We start from the raw sequence: 16,358 nt of genomic DNA on the forward strand, positions 1-16,358 counted from the left end.
TGAAACCCCACAATTGCTTAACAGCAGAGAAGAGGTGGCCTTCTCCTTTGAAGCCTCACTTCTGCCAATTAGCTGAGAGAAAATGGGGGTGGGGATGGGCAAGAAATAGGCAGAGAGGAAGATGGGAAGCTTAATGGGATTTAAAATGCAAGTCTTATATACACACACACACAGAGCAGTGTCTGTGTTTGATGCAAATACAGCAGTGTTCAGAAGCATTTTAGAACTTTTAATTTTTATTTCTACTTAAAGCTATTAAGTTTTTAATAAAGTTTGGATGAAGTGTAGTAGTGACCTGCCTGATAGAGACTGTAAGGCTCCAACCTATATGTATTTTGGGGAAATACTTCTTTCTATGAGTTTGGAACTCTCTCTAGCCCATCCAGCTTTCATCCAAGCCATATTTTATGTGCTACCATTTACTATTATCGCCATCAATTTGCAGAGATGCAGTTTTAGCTTTAGGTTGGCCCAGTGGATTGAGGTTGAATGATCATTTTGGTCCTTCACTCACTGAGCCTATGGGAGAAGGGCACATTGCAGGGGCAAGTCTCCAAACTCCAGGGGCATGCAAGAGAGGAGTTCTATCATGCCAGTGTCTTTCAGCCCATATGCAGTGATCTGAGGGTGAGCCTCTCATTTTTGTGCTTAATTTAAGGACATAGCAGCATTTTGTGACGGCTGTAGGGAGAGATGGAGATGTTCTCCCTGGTAGGTTGGTTCAGAAAAGTTTTTTGGTTTGGTTGTGTTTTTAAAGTCCTCCATGGAAAGAAAAGAGGAAACAATGAAGCTTGTCATGCAGCCATGAGGCTCATATTCCCTGTTGCCTGGCCCTCGATCATGGTTTTCAGCTATTCCTGGCCAGCCCATGGCTAGAGGAAGTAGGAAAAGCCAGGGAGCAATTTTGTGGTAAGGGGAGGCTTTGTAGTGGCTAAGAGATGGTCACACAAAAAATAATATTTTTCCATTTTTCTATTTGAAATGGCATTTATTTAAGCACGCATTTTCTGTAATGAATAGCAGCTCTGCATTTGGGCACAAAGGGAAGTACATTTCCAGAAAGGATCCTAGAGTACAGCACTGGAACAAACTAAAACAAAATGTCTTTATGTTTATTACTACTGCTTCAGATAGCTTTACGTTTATAGCAATACATTTTGCTTCCTATATTTGCAGCTTATATAAGTGAATCTCAGTCTTTACCTTTTCTTCTTCTCCAGTTCCAGTTCACTTGCTTTTGTCTGGTGGTCCAGAACTTCACTTCTGCACAACATACAGAGCCTTTCGAAGCAGAATTTGTTCCATTGTCTCTATTCTCAGGTTTACCCATGGTACCCTATTGACTTCAAAGGGATTGTAGAGATGTAACCCAAGGCAGAAAATGATTAATAATCATGACAGCTTGCCATATTTGCTTGTAGTTCTGTTTAGCCATCTCTTATGATTTCTGTAGAGAAATTTGTTTAAGAGTTAATCTGTATACTTTCAGATGATTACACATACCAACTGACTAAAATTGTGGGTGGGAGAATTAGTGTGAATTACAGTTTGTAATATCTGTGGCCTGCAGAATTGCCCCATGCAAGCTGGCGCATCTAAATTTACAAACATTCTACATTCTACAGTTTGCAGCAAAAGAAAAATATTATCTGTAAACACTGCAAATATTTAAACTTTGGACTCAACTTAATTCCATGCAGGAGTTGGATTGCATCAATGGTTGGTGGTACATCTTTCCAGCATCAGCCTGATGCATTGTACCACTTTCTGGTAAAGACAAAAATAGAGAAGAATTGGGGCCATTGTTGACAGACATTGTCAATTAAGGAAGCTGTTTTATGATTATTACACACAAACAATTCACTTGATACGAACAATCTAGCCAATTACTGTCAAGAAGCTCATCTTCTAATCTTGATTTAAAATATTGTGGCGAGGCGATTCTCAGATTATCTGTCTACCTCAGAGCTCTTTGAACTTTGCCATTTTGGTTACAGAACAAGGTTTGGCAAAGAGGTTGGTAGATAATTCCCTCCTGGTGATGGATGAATAGTAGATGACCAGACAGATACTGTTAGAGCTAGATGCTGATTTTGGTACCACTGCTCATGAGGTGCTATTGGCTTGCTCCAGTGGAAGTAGACATGGCTGCCACTCAGTACCTTTGTTTTTGTCTGAGAGATCTCAGCAGGTGTTTTGGACCAATTGCTCTTTTGCCCTGAGGGTTCATTTCGGGGGAGGGGTTCCATAGGGTTCCAATTTCTCCCACCTCTTGTTCAATGTGGATATGGGGCAGTTGATAGTGAAGAGGCATGGGCTGTCATGTTTTTTAGAATGCTGATGATGCCCAGATATGTTTCTCTTCCACTGTTGTCAAATGCCTTAGTCACTGTTGGGTAGAGATTTGGGATGTGACTAACGGTTGAATGATGATATGGGATCAGTGGGCAGGAATGCGTCCTCCCCTTCATCTTTGCGCAGTGTGGAGATTGAGTCTTTCAGTTCGTACACATCCAACAGTAGAGTAATGTAATGCACTCTGCCTCGGGTCACACCTTAAATCAAGCCAAAAAACTGAAGATGAGTCTGCTAGGTAAACAGTATATCTAACTAGGAGCATGACACCAGTGCTCCAGGATCTGTATTGGCTACCTATTCCAGGCAGTTTAAGATAGTGGGTTTTGCAGACAGGCCACATTATTCATTAGTCTGTTGACCAGCACAGAGTGGCAGAACACTATCACAGGTACTTTCAAGAGTGCAGTCGATCATATGATGCAACCTGTATTTGTAGATTAACAAAGAGAGTGATTTTTACCTGAGCTTCCATCTCAGTCAGCATTTACGGCTCTGTTCGTTAAATCTTGATACTCACCTCAATAAAAGTTGCTATCCAGTTATTTTTGCACTTCTGTCAATAGACTGTATCGATGCTGTTGAAAGTGGAGTGCTAACTGAAGTATGTAATATCTGATTAACAATGTTCTTGTTTTTCATGAAGCTGAATGTCCAGGCAGGTGCAGAAATGGAGGTTTTTGCAATGAAAGGCATGTCTGTGAATGTCCAGATGGATTTTATGGGCCTCATTGTGAGAAAGGTAACTTTAAAAATACCCTCAGTTGTTTTCTTTACTACAGTCCTTCTGAAAAAGAGCAGTCACCGCACTGAAATCTCTCTCTCTCTCAATAGCGTAAATGGCCTTTCCTTGAGGCTCTCTCATGTTGCTAGATATCTGTAAAATATTAAATCCAAACACAAGAAAATTATCGTTTATGACCCCAGAGCTAATGAAAACATGAATTGCTTAATGAAAATGCCAACTTCTAAAGAAAAATATCTGCTCTCTAAAGGATATATTAAACATGAAATTGACCAACAATTAAGAGACACTTAATCACAAACAATCCGTCTGGCAAGAGATTAAATGGAATTCTTCTGCTAATGAAGACTAGCTGGAAAATCAAGAATAGTGTTCTTGTTGTTTTGCATTTGTTATCTGAAGTTAGTATCTAATTAGGATGCCACAGCTGTGTCTCAAGCAGACTGACAATGGAGAGGGAAAATGTTTTTGGGTAGATTCTCCCTTCTCTTTCCATAAGTGAAGGGGAGCCAATAATAGCTCATTTGGGCAGTGAGAGGGATGGGACTGTGGATTAGATGATGAGTACACTAGCTCTTGTACATGCTTCCTCCTTCTTCCCAACCCTGGGGAAGGCCCTTGCATGGGTGCTCTGTAGAGTCTCAGTAGAGGGCAGAAGCCAGTCACAAGACATCTCTCACTCAGCCTTGCAGGCATTCCCTGGGTAAGTTAATACTGGCCAACCATGAAGTAAAACTCTGCTCCCTGACATTCCTCCTCAAGGGCTGGGTGGGGTAGCAACAGTAGCTGGGGAGGCTGTATGAGAGCACACCACCTGAAAAAGCCAAGCTGCTGTGGGAGCTTCAAGGCAACGTGGAGGCACAGGACTGCTGTACCGATGGCCCTGGCCTTGACAGATGTCCCAAGATCCATAGGTACAAAGAACTGAACCCCTGACCAATTCCATACCCACACAACTGAAATATTTCAGTGAGTCCAAATTGGCTATTTTCAGTCCTCAGTTTGGGAATAATCGGGATAAGGGACAATTTTTGCTCTCAGTGTTCAGATTAAGTAAGACGAACACTAAAGTCCATCTTCAATTTCTTGTAGTGTTATTTCAACCACTATAATCTATAAGCATAATTATGAAACATCTTTCCGCATTAGCTATTTTATGTTGCAAAGCTGACTTGTTATACTCAGCAGAAGGAGGAAAAGTGTTGTTTGAAAACTACTATTCGTGCTTATTACTGATTTTTTAAAATATTTGTTATATAAAATCCTGTCGCAAATTTTGGCGTGGTCATCTCTCCCTCATGCCAGCATTTTGTTCTCTTTCACTCTCATCAAATTAGCTCTGTGTGCATCCCGCTGCATGAATGGTGGTCTCTGTGTCACACCTGATTTGTGCATCTGCCCTCCTGGATTCTATGGCGTCAACTGTGATAAAGGTAACAGTATAGAATAAAAAGCAGTTGAATTGTAATCCACCAGCTGCTGCTACCTTTATGCTCCCTGTCCCATGGTTCATTTTGGTCAGTTTCATGGCCACAGGATTTTAAAAATCATAAATGTCAAGATTTCAGCTATTTAAATCTGAAATGTCACGGTGTTGTAATTGTAGGGATCCTGACCCAAAAAGGAGTTGGGGGGCGGTGGTGTCGCAAGGTTATTGTAGCAGGGTTGTGGTACTGCTACCCTTACTTCTGCACTGCTGCTACAGAGCTGGGCAGCTGGAGGGCGGCGGCCGCTGGCCGGGAGCCCAGCTCTGAAGGCAGAGCCACCTCCAGCAGCAGCGCAGAAGTAAGGATGGCCTGGTATGGTATTGCCACCCTTACTTCTGTGCTGCTGACTGCAGAGCTGGGCCCTCAGTCAGCAGCCGCCACTCTCCGGCCACCCAGCTCAGAAGGCAGCAGTGCAGAAGTAAGGGTGACATGGTGTGGTATTGCCACCTTTACTTCTGCGCTGCTGCTGGCAGGGCGCTGCCTTCAGAGCTGGGTGCCCGGCCATCAGCTGCTGCTCTCCAGCCGCCCAGCTCTGAAGGCAGCGCAGATAAGGGCAGCAATACCGCAACCCCCCTAAAATAACCTTGTGACTGCCCCCTCACAACTCCCTTTTGGGTCAGGACCCCCAATTTGAGAAACAGTGGTCTCCCCCATAAAATCTGTGTAGTATAGGGTAAAAGCATGGGCGGCATGTGGCGCCCTCCTTTGGGGAGCCTAACCCCAGCTCTGCCCCTTCCACCCACAAACGCCCCCCCCCCCAACGGCTGGAGCCCTGGGCCACCCAAAGCCCCGAGCCCCCCTTCCCGCTGCCCAGAGGAGTCTTGGACGAGCTGCAGCCGTACTGCACCTCCCCTCCCAGGCTCCAAGCTGCCCAAGGAAAAGCATCTCTGGTCCAGAAGAAGCTTTTGATTTGCCCCGTGCAGGTTCTGGGGTGGCTGAGGGGGCAGTAGTTGCTACTCAGCTTGCTGGGTTCATCAGTCATCTCTCTGGAGTCCAGGGAGATGACTGATGAAACTGAGACTCTGAATAGCACCTACTACCTCCTCAGCCACCCGGAACTTGCCTGGGGCATAATAAATAAAAAAACTTCCCCCCCAAAACCCTGCAACTAGTGGTCCAGCAGCCATGGCAGTGCCAGGAGAGGCAGAGCCTCCCCTGGCCTATTATACCCACCCCCATGGGTAAAAGTACACAAAAGACCAATTTCTATGGGGGGAGACCAGATTTCATGGTCTGTGATGCATTTTTCATGGCCGCAAATTTGGTAGGACCCTAGTCATAAGGTATTCTTGGCTGTATGGTACAGTGCTGCAGAGATCCTGACGAGAACTATGTATGCTAGTGTCCCCTCAGACATTTGTTTATGTTGTCTGACCTTATATGTACACCTGTGATACTTTCTGTGTCTATCTACATCCTCCACATCACAATATTAACAGAATTTTATGACTACAGCACTTTATATCCAGCCTAGTACATATCTGCTACTTCATTCCTGGGCCTCTTCACATGATCGTGCTAATGTTAAGATACGAACAAACATGGCCAAAACTCAGACGTGACTTTCATTGTAGTGCAAATTACACATGTATAAGCCAGCAGATGGTAGGTGCAGCTTACATTCACTTTTGAACACTCATGTACACAAAATGAATAATATATAATGTACACAACCATTACCTCCTTAGTTGGCTCACTGAAGGACCATGGGAGTGGCCAGCAAATTCATTTTCATTTGTGACTTGGGGGAAGGGAAGTGAAGGATTTGGACCTTGGTTTTCTTAGATGAAAGGTTGATGCATTAACTTGTTGCATCCAGACAGATTAAAAAATAAGTAACTTACTCCATTTAATATTTTTTGTTATAATGACGTTAGTGTATCAATAAAAAACAGTAAAGGAAGTATGACGTTCACAGTCCCAGAAATGCTGGATATTTAAAAAATACAAAGTTTCCTACTGAAATGTATCTGAATAGTCCATTACACAGAAGGTGTAAGAACACAAAACTATACAAAATGTTCAGTTAGTAAATTCATTAGGTCTTCAATGAGCTTTGTAACAAAGTCATGTTTTAAAGGAAGCGTTTTAGATCCACATTCTGCAGATAGATATGCCATTATAGTCCCTTGTGCTTACAGAATCCATTTGGCTTGGTATGTATTTAGTCCTTAGTAAAGGAGTTTGGCCCAGATCCCCAAAGGTTCTTAGATGCCTAAACCCTAGATTTAGGTACCACTGTGATCCACAAACTGCTGCTCAGCTGCCTCCTAGCCCTGTAGACACCCCGACTCACCAGACATCTAAACATTTGCTGTAAAAGTTCCCTAGGTGTCTAGGTTTCTGCGACTGAGTGCACGCACTGCTGCTTTGGGCAGGCATCCAAATGCCTCTCTCATGCCAAGCACTACCTAAGCATTCCCCACCTATCTCACCTGCAGGGCCCTGTCAGGCAGGCATGATCTGAGCACATCTACCTCTACACAAAACAGAGATGACCTCAGTTATAATCCTTAGCCTAGTGTTTAGGATACTCACTTCTGATGTGAGACACCCTGGTTCAATTCCCACTCTGCCTGATGATGATAAGGGATTTGAACGGGGGTCTCCAACCTCTCAGACAAGTGCTTCATCGGTAAAAAGTGGTTAGAGTAGAAATAATTTTACATTAGACATATAATTTAATTTTTTGTTTTATGTCCTTCAGCTAACTGCACAACAACCTGTTTTAATGGAGGAACCTGCTTCTATCTAGGAAAATGCATTTGTCCTTCAGGACTCGAGGGAAACCGTTGTGAAATTAGTGAGTCTCAGCTTTACATTGTTTCACTTAAACCAAGATTATTCCGGTTACAGTAGCTGGAAGATCAAGTGACACATTTCTGTGCTGACTGGCAGCTGGGGTTCTCAAACTGCTGGGGTTCTCAAACCCTCTAAGAGTGAGCCAGGCCTGTGTTTGCGATCTTCACAGCTGATGAGTATCAATTCATTGTTTGATCATCTCGTTTTCTGTTTGTTTGTTTTTTCAAACAAATCCATGAGTTTAGCAGCAACTCTTGTTACATGAGCGCTCAGTCAACACCATATGCATGTGCCAGGTCTACAGCAATTTACACTCCTTCATGTGAGATTAGAACTGAGCCTCTAGATTCTAAAAGCAGAGTATGGAGCTTGAAATATTAATTGGTATTGGGGGAAAGGGACATAGGACTGTACGGGGTGTCAGCTTCAGTTGAAAGTATTAAGTTACATTCACATGGCAGCTTGAAAACTTCTTGTCACAAACATCAATAGACTTGCTGTTTTCAGATGTTTAGCATCAAAGCCGTTCAAAATATTTCAGTCTTTAGTCAATTTAACTGTTCTGTGTAAAGGTGCAGGTGGAGAGCAGCTAGCCTGGGACAAAACTGGGACACCAGCTGTCAAACATTAGCTTAGCCTAAGATAAGAGTTTTCTCACAGCTCTGTTAAATTAGATTAATTTAGTAGCGACCCATGCTGGGATGGAGTGCCAGGGTTTTGGTTTTGAAAACATACACACAGCTTATACTTTTTGCATTGTATCCTTCTAACAACATTCAGTGCTGCATCTTTCTTGCCTTACTCATGCAGGTAATCTCAATGACTTCATTGGAACTATGCACATGAGTTAGGGGAATAGAGTTTGGCCTTATATTTGTAAGATTTTTTTTCTTTGAATGCTTAACATCAGTATAGACAGACAAGCAAATCAGTAGATCTCCAACAGACGTGAAATTTAACTCATCATCTCAATATACAGATGGAAATAAGGTCCAGCAAACAGTGCAGTAACAGAAGATAGTAATAAGTCAATTACTATACAATGAAAAAAGAATCAGAATGTGTTAAGACTTAAATTTGGCACAGTATTCGCATGTAGATAGGCGGGGTAATCTACAAAACATTCTTCTATCTTTATATGCTGTACAGATTGTTTTCTAGCAGCTTTTATCTCATTAAAATCAAAGTCAGTGGGAAGCATGAAGTTTTATTATTGTTACCCAAATGAACAAGTGGTCTTTCAACACTGTTATGGTATAAGTGTCTTTCCTCTCATTCTAATTTTATGGGCCAAACTCAGAGCTGTGTAAGCAGGTACAACTCCATTGATTTCCACTGCATTTGCATCTGCTTACATCAAGTCTGAATGTGACACCTTGGCACTCTCTCCTTCCTTCCCTCATTTGAGAAAAGATTGACCTTGATGGAATTTATCACATGAATATAATCCAAGCTTGACCCAAAGTGTGAGCAGTTCATACTTTTTGTCAGTGGCTTATGTTTTATTTTGTAATTCATATACTGAGCCGTAGTATAGAACGTGTAAATAAAGCTATTCCATTTAAACCGACACTAACATGGTATAAGAAACTAAATTCCTCTGTATTCTAAAACCTCCCGCTTGTAGGCTGGAAATCAGATCTCATGTAATCTGTCATTGCTGTGGCAACATCTTAAAAAAAAATAGGTCTTTCTAAAAGCACAATATTCAAGTTATATAGCAAGGCACCTGCCAAATCTGGATCTACCTGAAAGACGAATCACAAGTAGGACACTCCTCAGTCTTCATTCCTTTTTTTGTTTTAAAAGTGTATCTTGCTTGCTCCTTTAAGGTTGTGATGAAACTAGCCCTTCTCTTAATCTCCTTCTGGTGCACTATCATTAGTGCATCTGGACCACTGGTAGCCGCAAGAGCAACTCTAGTGTAGACCAGCCTCTGGAATTTTTAACCACAGTGTCATTTAACCTTACCCAGGGCAGGTGTAGGTGAGATGGGCCCTACTCCTGCAGAGACTTAGGTACACATGCAGGTTTACTCACATGAGTAGTCCCATTGACTTAGATGGAAATCCAGGTAGTAAATCAATTCCTATATAAAGAAAAAAGGATCAAAACATGTTAAGAACTAACTTGAAAATTCATTGACTTCAGTTAGGAGCAAGTAGAGTTATGCACATGCCTAGGTCTTTCTGGGATCAGGGCCATGGCTGTTGAAATGCCGATGGCTGCTGCCAGGCTGACTGCACTGCACCAGTACTAGTGCAACAGTGGGAGACTAAAAAGAAATGCTAGACCAGGCTTCTAACATCAGAGGAGAAACAAATCTCATTCCATTTCCTTAGATCCAGAGCCAGCTACATTCAGTCATGGAGGTTTCAGAATAAACAGGGGAAGAAAACCTTTGCATTAGGCAGAAAGCCATCTTCAGAGGATTGCAGAGTGGGTCCCCCCCCCCTTTATATTGTTTAAACATTTTGAGAGATCCTTTAATAGCTGAGTCCCTCTCTAAAACTCGTGGGAAATGTACTAACCGTAATTTGCAATACTAACAAGCATTCTCCAAGTCCTTCGGGTTTCTTCTTACTGTAGTTATACATTGTCTCTAATTACTGTTTCAGTCTGAGACGGGCGAGTAGTAATTTTCTTTTTTATTTCTTCTCCTCCTTGCACCAGCTGAGCTGTTCTTTTTCCATTTCCCAATCTTACTTTCTCTTCCACTAACAGATCTGTGCATAGCACAGCACATAGCATTTAGCTTTTGTTCCATTCCAAGAAGACATTTTAGCCCACAGTTAATCTGCAGGTATGTCTACACTGCAAAAAAGGGTGTGTTCTTCACTTGGATTAGCTAACCCGTGCTGGCTAATTTAGGTTAAAATAGCAATGAAAACATGGCAACTCAGCTTTTAACTTAGGTTAACAACTCAAGTGCAACCCAGGCTGCCCGATGGGTTAGCAGCTTGTGTTAAAGCCTAAGTTAAAAGTCAGGGTGCCATGTCTTCATGGCTATTTTAACTCAAGTTTCAGGCTGTCTGCAGACTCAGGTAGATGTCACTGCCTTGGTTACATTCAGTTCACATTTTCAAGCTTTTCTTCACAACCATGAAAGCTAGAACCATTTTTTAAACGAAAGCTTGGTTTCTGGAGCAGTAAATTGCAGCATGGAATGGATCCTGCAGCAAATTCTACAGCATCTACAGAGCACACAGGGTTCTGACTGTAAGGTGACAGGCCCAGCCAACCTATTTATTTCCTGCAAATACTTGCAACATTTGTTCAGTTCTGGAGCATCCTGTTGTTAAGGAAAGCCCTAACATCCCTCCCCTCTTTCTTCCATTTGTGCTCAGCTGCCTGGACCCTGAGGTCATATTCCTTGCAGCTAGCTGAAAAATGATGACAGTGACACTATGCTGAAGCTGCCCTAGGATGGTACAGAGAAATGGGCAGTACTCATAGAGGGCACACTGAATTCCCTCTTCAAAATCCCAGTGCTATGAGTGTAGCCAAAGTCTGTGTAGACACTCAGAGGCCATGCCCAGTTCTAGCCCAATTTTCAAGCTGCTTAAGCATGCATATAAATCTTTGGAAAACTAGACTTCCCATGCCCATAAGAAAGTGCCCCCCTACAGGATCTACTGCGTACACACAAGACTTTTTAACAATATGAGCCAATGAATATTTCAAACACAAAGTGTGTTTTTAAAACAGTTATCTTCCTCCCTCTCCCTGTAATTATTTTTGTATAAGTGGAGTACTAAGGCCATTGTTTTCATGTTTCCTATTTCTAGGCAAATGCCAACAGCCGTGTAGAAATGGAGGTAAATGTACTGGTAAAAATAAATGTAAGTGCTCCAAAGGTTACCAAGGAGATCTGTGTTCAAAGCGTAAGTACTAACTCTACTCAATCAATCCTTGTTATAAGATCATTGTGATAGCAATACAGTATCTTATTACTCAACATCAGCACTAACTATGTGTTGCCAGGGTAGCTCAGGTTAATTTACTTTGTGGACATGCTTCATTTATTGAAGTTATGGGGGTGGTTGTAAAACAAAACTTCTAAAAAACCACCACCAAACCTTTCAATAGTATGAGTTTCTTTAAAGCAGTAACACATCAGTATAATAAGCAAGTGTTTCTGGATAATAACATTTCAATTCTATGGTATTTCAAAATACCACTGAAAATCTACCTTTTCATGAATGTAAATATTATGGGCCTGATTCTTCTCTCCCTTACTGTCTTCATTGACTTCAATAGAGTTACTCCTGATTTGCACCAACATAAGGGAGTTAAATAAGGCCTTATTTCAGTAGTGGGGCAAGTTATTTTCAGAATTCTGCACAGTCAATTTAAAATATAGATTTACTGCTAGCGGCCTTGGCCATGCCAAAACTAACATTCTAAAGAATAGCAGGGAAAGCAACTATAACTTTATCTCAGAGTGAAATGTAAGGACGTTGAATTCATGTTCTCACTTGATTACAGCTGTCTGTGAACCTGGTTGTGGATCATATGGAACCTGTGTGGAACCTAACAAATGTCAATGCAAAGAAGGCTGGCATGGAAGACATTGCAACAAAAGTAAGTGAGAACAAAGCTCTGAGAATCCATACCGGAGCTTTTCACAGATCATCTTGCATCTATAAATGGCTGGCTCAAAGCTACTACACAATCACTAGAAACAAAACACTCTCCTTAGTTAATAATCCTTTAATTTTTTTTAAATGTATGCATAAAAATAATTATCCCAAACATTTTCAATACTTAAACTTTTTGTTGAACTGTATATTAATTACAAAAAAGGAATAAAACAATTCAAAACTACTCTACAGTGATTAACCTCACTTTTTTGCCTATTGGGAATTCTAAAATTTGGTACAGAGAAAATTTCTAGGTGACCTAATTTATGTTCTGCCCATGCGGTGAGACTGATTCAAACCCCACTGAAGTCAATGAGAATCTTGGAAAGTGCGCCCTGCTCTATCTGCTGTGCACACATTATACTCTAACAACATGATTCCCATTGACATCAGTGGGGCTTTGGATCAGGCTTTCAGAACATTGGATAGACATTTCTGTAAATAAAAATATATTACATAGGGGTTTAGAGCTGATTGGATTTTTTCAAAATTTCAGAGAAATAGACAAAGTTTTGGCAAAATCTTCCCTCCAATTTTCAGCCAACTTTAAAGCAGGTTAAAATTTAGGTGTGTGTAGGGGTGTTAATTGACTTTTTTTTTTTTTTACACCAGACTTAACGGTTCCAAAATGTGTTGATCTCAATGTTACATTTGTTGAAAATGATAATTTAATTGTTTTCCGCTTGCTGATCCATTTGACACCTAGTGCAACGTGTAGGCAACTGATGACTTCAGTGGAGTTAAACCAGGAATGAATTTATCCTCAAGATCTCCATATTTAATATACACTCTATTCCCAATAACAAGAAGTTATAAAATGACTTGAAATAGCAATTTAGATCCAGGTGACAAATTCCAATTCAGCCTTACACATCATAAAACACAGTACTATAACAGTAACAAATTGAAGTATTGAAAGCTTTTTGATACAACCATTCATAAGATATACGTTTGCTGTAAACATTATTAGTTTGCTATCAGTAGTTAATTTGAAAAGTGGCAGAGAAAAAATTAGCATATTTGTTACGAGTATAAGCTGCTCCTTATTATTATATAGTAAAAATGAAAATTTCAGAACAATTTATTTTTAATGCCATATGCTTAATAAATTCATCAGACATTGTACATGATAGTACAAATTGAACTAAAATAATTGTAAATAATGTTGACTAGATGATCATAATGGTCCCTTCTGACCTAAATATCTATGAATCTATGTCTGTGATCCATTGGGTAGAGAAAGGTGTGCATGTTAAAATGTATCCGAGAATAACTGAGTGTTTTTATAAAGCAAAAACATACTCTGACAGGAATGAGTTATGGTTTAAAATTAAGGCTTTGGGAATCAGTTTAGAAGATGTCGGATTGTATATTTGTTTCCCTAACTATGCCATTCACCGACAAAAGAATAAATTCTTCAACACGTACAACAGACACAGTATAGCTAAAAATCAAGTATCTGGAAATCAATATCCATTTTAATGCCATCTTTTTGTAACACATCTGTAAAGTTAACCTACCAGCTAGCAAGGGAGCATTTTTGCATTGTCAATACACGTACATTTTACTGCTCCCAGAGCAGCACAAAATGTGTACCATGCCTGCATGGTACAAGGATTCTGTATTCGCACATTAGTGTCGGCTCCAAGGGCTTTGAAGTCCTCGTTAATAAATACGTTGGTTTAAAGACTGGCAGTAGTCCTGCAGTTCTTAGTTAGGCAAAACACCTTTTGCAGTCATCGGGGGGGCCACCTGGGTAGAATTCACCTCTGTATTACGAGCCTAAGTAGAACTTACTGAAGCTATGCATAAGAAGGGCCGCCTGGGGGGGTGGGGTGGGGTAAGTGGGGCAATTTGCCCCGGGCCCCCACGAGAGTTTTCGGCAGCAGGTCCTTCAGTGCCGCCGAACAAACCCAGAGTGAAGGACCTGCCGCCACGTCTTCCGCTCTGGGTCTTCGGCAGCAATTCGGTGGCGGGGGGGTGCCAAATTGCCCTGAAGACCTGGAGCAGAAGGACCCCTCCACCAAAGACACCAGGCCCCCTGAATCCTCTGGGCGGCCCTGTGCATAGGGCCCTTTGTGCTTGAGTTCATTTTACTCTGCAAATAAAACCAAGTATCTCTCAGTCAGACTCACGTTTAATTTCAAAGAAAGAAAAAATGTAGCTACTTCCGGGGTGACTTCATTGGCTGTGAAAGTCAATGGCTATAAAACAAAGATTAAAATAATCCCCACAATTTAAACCTGTGGTCCCCAAACTGTGGGGCACACCCCCTAGGGAGTGCTGAGGAACGTTCAGAGGGGTGGAGAGCAGGGCCCGGGCCAGCCCCCACAGAAGGCGGGGAGGGAGCACCACCCAGCCCTGCTCTGCCCCCAGGCCAGCTCCGCCTGTAGTTTCACATCCTCCTTCATCCCCAGTTCAGCCCCATGCTATGCCTTCAGCCCAAGCTCCTCTGCTGAGCCAGCTGTGCTGTAATGGAGGAGGGGGCATGGACAGATTCCATTACTGGTAAGGGGGGGCGGGTCACAACAGGAAAAGTTTTCGCACCACTGATTTAAAAGTTACAGGCGCAGTTGGAACAAATGGCTTCTCAGTACAACAGTATTCTTAAAGAGAAGTGGTAAAAAAATAAAGCAAACCTGAAATTCAGTTTTTAAGTCATGTCCTCTTGAGGTTTTGTAATTAGATTTGTAAATGAAACTGTAAACAAATAGTTACAACTCTAATCAATTTGATAGTCTTTAAGGTGCCACAAGTACTCCTTTTCTTTTTGCAGTTACAACACTGATACTGATACTGAAACTGGGATAAAAAGTAACAAAGAATCTCAAATCCTTAATTTATTTTTCTGGGTGTTTGTTGCTGCCATTCTCGTTTTCTTTGTATTTGGCTTTAAAACGAAGTAAAGTGCACATAATTAACACACGTTCTCCACCGAGATTTTTATGCCCAGCAAACCAATAATACCACTTTAAAGCTCACCTCTAATGGCAGCCTTTGACTCTCTGTCCATCAAACATGAGTTGTTCATGTGTGACTCTAGCACAGTATCATAGCCCTAAGTATACTTGTAGTGCAGTGATTCTGTGATAAGGAAGCCTTACGGTAAAAGCCAGAGAGCCGGCATCCTGTCGCGATTAACTTTTTGTCTTATGGCACCCATTTTTTCCTGTGGGGACCTGTGTGATGTGTATTAAAATTCCCTACATTCCCATGGGAAAAACTTCTTTAGTTTGAAATGTTAACAGTGAACCAGGAGTCTGCTTTTGTAGTTTCTTTCTCAATTTTTCAGGGTATGGAGCCAGCATTATGAGTGCCCTGAGGCCGACAGACCCCAAGCACAGACAGCACACGCCTTCACCTAAAAAGGCTGAAGAGAGGCATGTTCCACCCGAATCCAATTATATCTGGTGAACTCAAACATCTGAAACGTTTTATGTTACACAAAGTTCATAGCCTTCATTAACCTTTCATGTGTTGAATGTTAAAATGCTGTTCATTACAGTTAAGATTACTGGCCTGAATTTTATTAGCTTCATTATAAACCACTGAGCTGATATTTACTATTCCTTTTAAGTTTTATAAATCCTTCTTTAGCACGATTATATAGGCTTCTTGTTTCAGTGCTTTGGACAGTGTTTTGTACTATATTTCAGTAATGTTTAAACTTTCCTTTTTGATTATGTAGCTGCAAATATTTTCCAAAAATGAAACAATATCCAAGTGAAGCATTTTGTAGAAGCTGCCCTGGGTTGGTCTGATGATTAGAGAGTTTGCCTAAGCAACAGTCAGGGTTGGTTTTGCATTGTTACTATCATGTACTTAGAACAATTACAAAAAAGTTTCCTAATTTAAAAAAAACCTCAATACAACAATATCGTAGGTCATAACAATTTTGCAGTGCTCTGTATTAAATATACACTATGTCATTTGAACAATATAATATATTGTAAACAAAGTAGAACTATAATGTATGAACTTTTTGCATTGGCTTGAAGCAATATAATATATTGTAAACAAAACAGCTCTTATGTAATAAACTTTTTATACTGATGGTTATGTACAAAATAAAGATGCTGCTTTAGTTTTTTGAGGGCGTGGTCTGTTATAATTTCACTAGTGACATGTTGAAGGGATGTGAGCTCTAGGGCAGTTGGATGCCACTTCTAAAAAATAGAGAAATCACCCCAACTCTTCTTTTTTCACTGATTTCCCCCTCCCCAGATATTGGTACATCATCCCTGACAGATAGTATTTTACCCTGGGGCTTATAAAAATACTTCAAAAGAGCACATTTTTGCATTTGGAAAGGAGGAGATGGCAACA

The 16,358-nt window shown here is 41.1% G+C and overlaps 1 protein-coding gene across 2 annotated transcripts in view; it reads left to right on the plus strand.

Annotated features, from left to right (window-relative positions):
* Positions 1-16,032, plus strand: part of WIF1 (Wnt inhibitory factor 1) — a 54,940-nt gene extending 38,908 nt beyond the window's left edge. The window contains exons 5-10 of one of the 2 annotated variants that reach the window (XM_073331494.2): positions 3,002-3,097; positions 4,438-4,533; positions 7,295-7,390; positions 11,178-11,273; positions 11,878-11,973; positions 15,325-16,029. In XM_073331494.2, the coding sequence (XP_073187595.1) occupies positions 3,002-3,097; positions 4,438-4,533; positions 7,295-7,390; positions 11,178-11,273; positions 11,878-11,973; positions 15,325-15,446 (602 nt within the window). In that variant the 3' untranslated portion in view covers positions 15,447-16,029. Of the gene's footprint in view, positions 1-3,001; positions 3,098-4,437; positions 4,534-7,294; positions 7,391-11,177; positions 11,274-11,877; positions 11,974-15,324 lie in introns of both variants that reach the window. The other variant, XM_073331486.1, reaches the window with a different exon arrangement.
* The last annotated feature ends 326 nt before the right edge of the window (positions 16,033-16,358 follow it).

The sequence above is a fragment of the Lepidochelys kempii genome, chromosome 1 (assembly GCF_965140285.1).
Source record: "Lepidochelys kempii isolate rLepKem1 chromosome 1, rLepKem1.hap1, whole genome shotgun sequence".
In the NCBI taxonomy this organism is placed as follows: Eukaryota; Metazoa; Chordata; order Testudines; family Cheloniidae; genus Lepidochelys; species Lepidochelys kempii.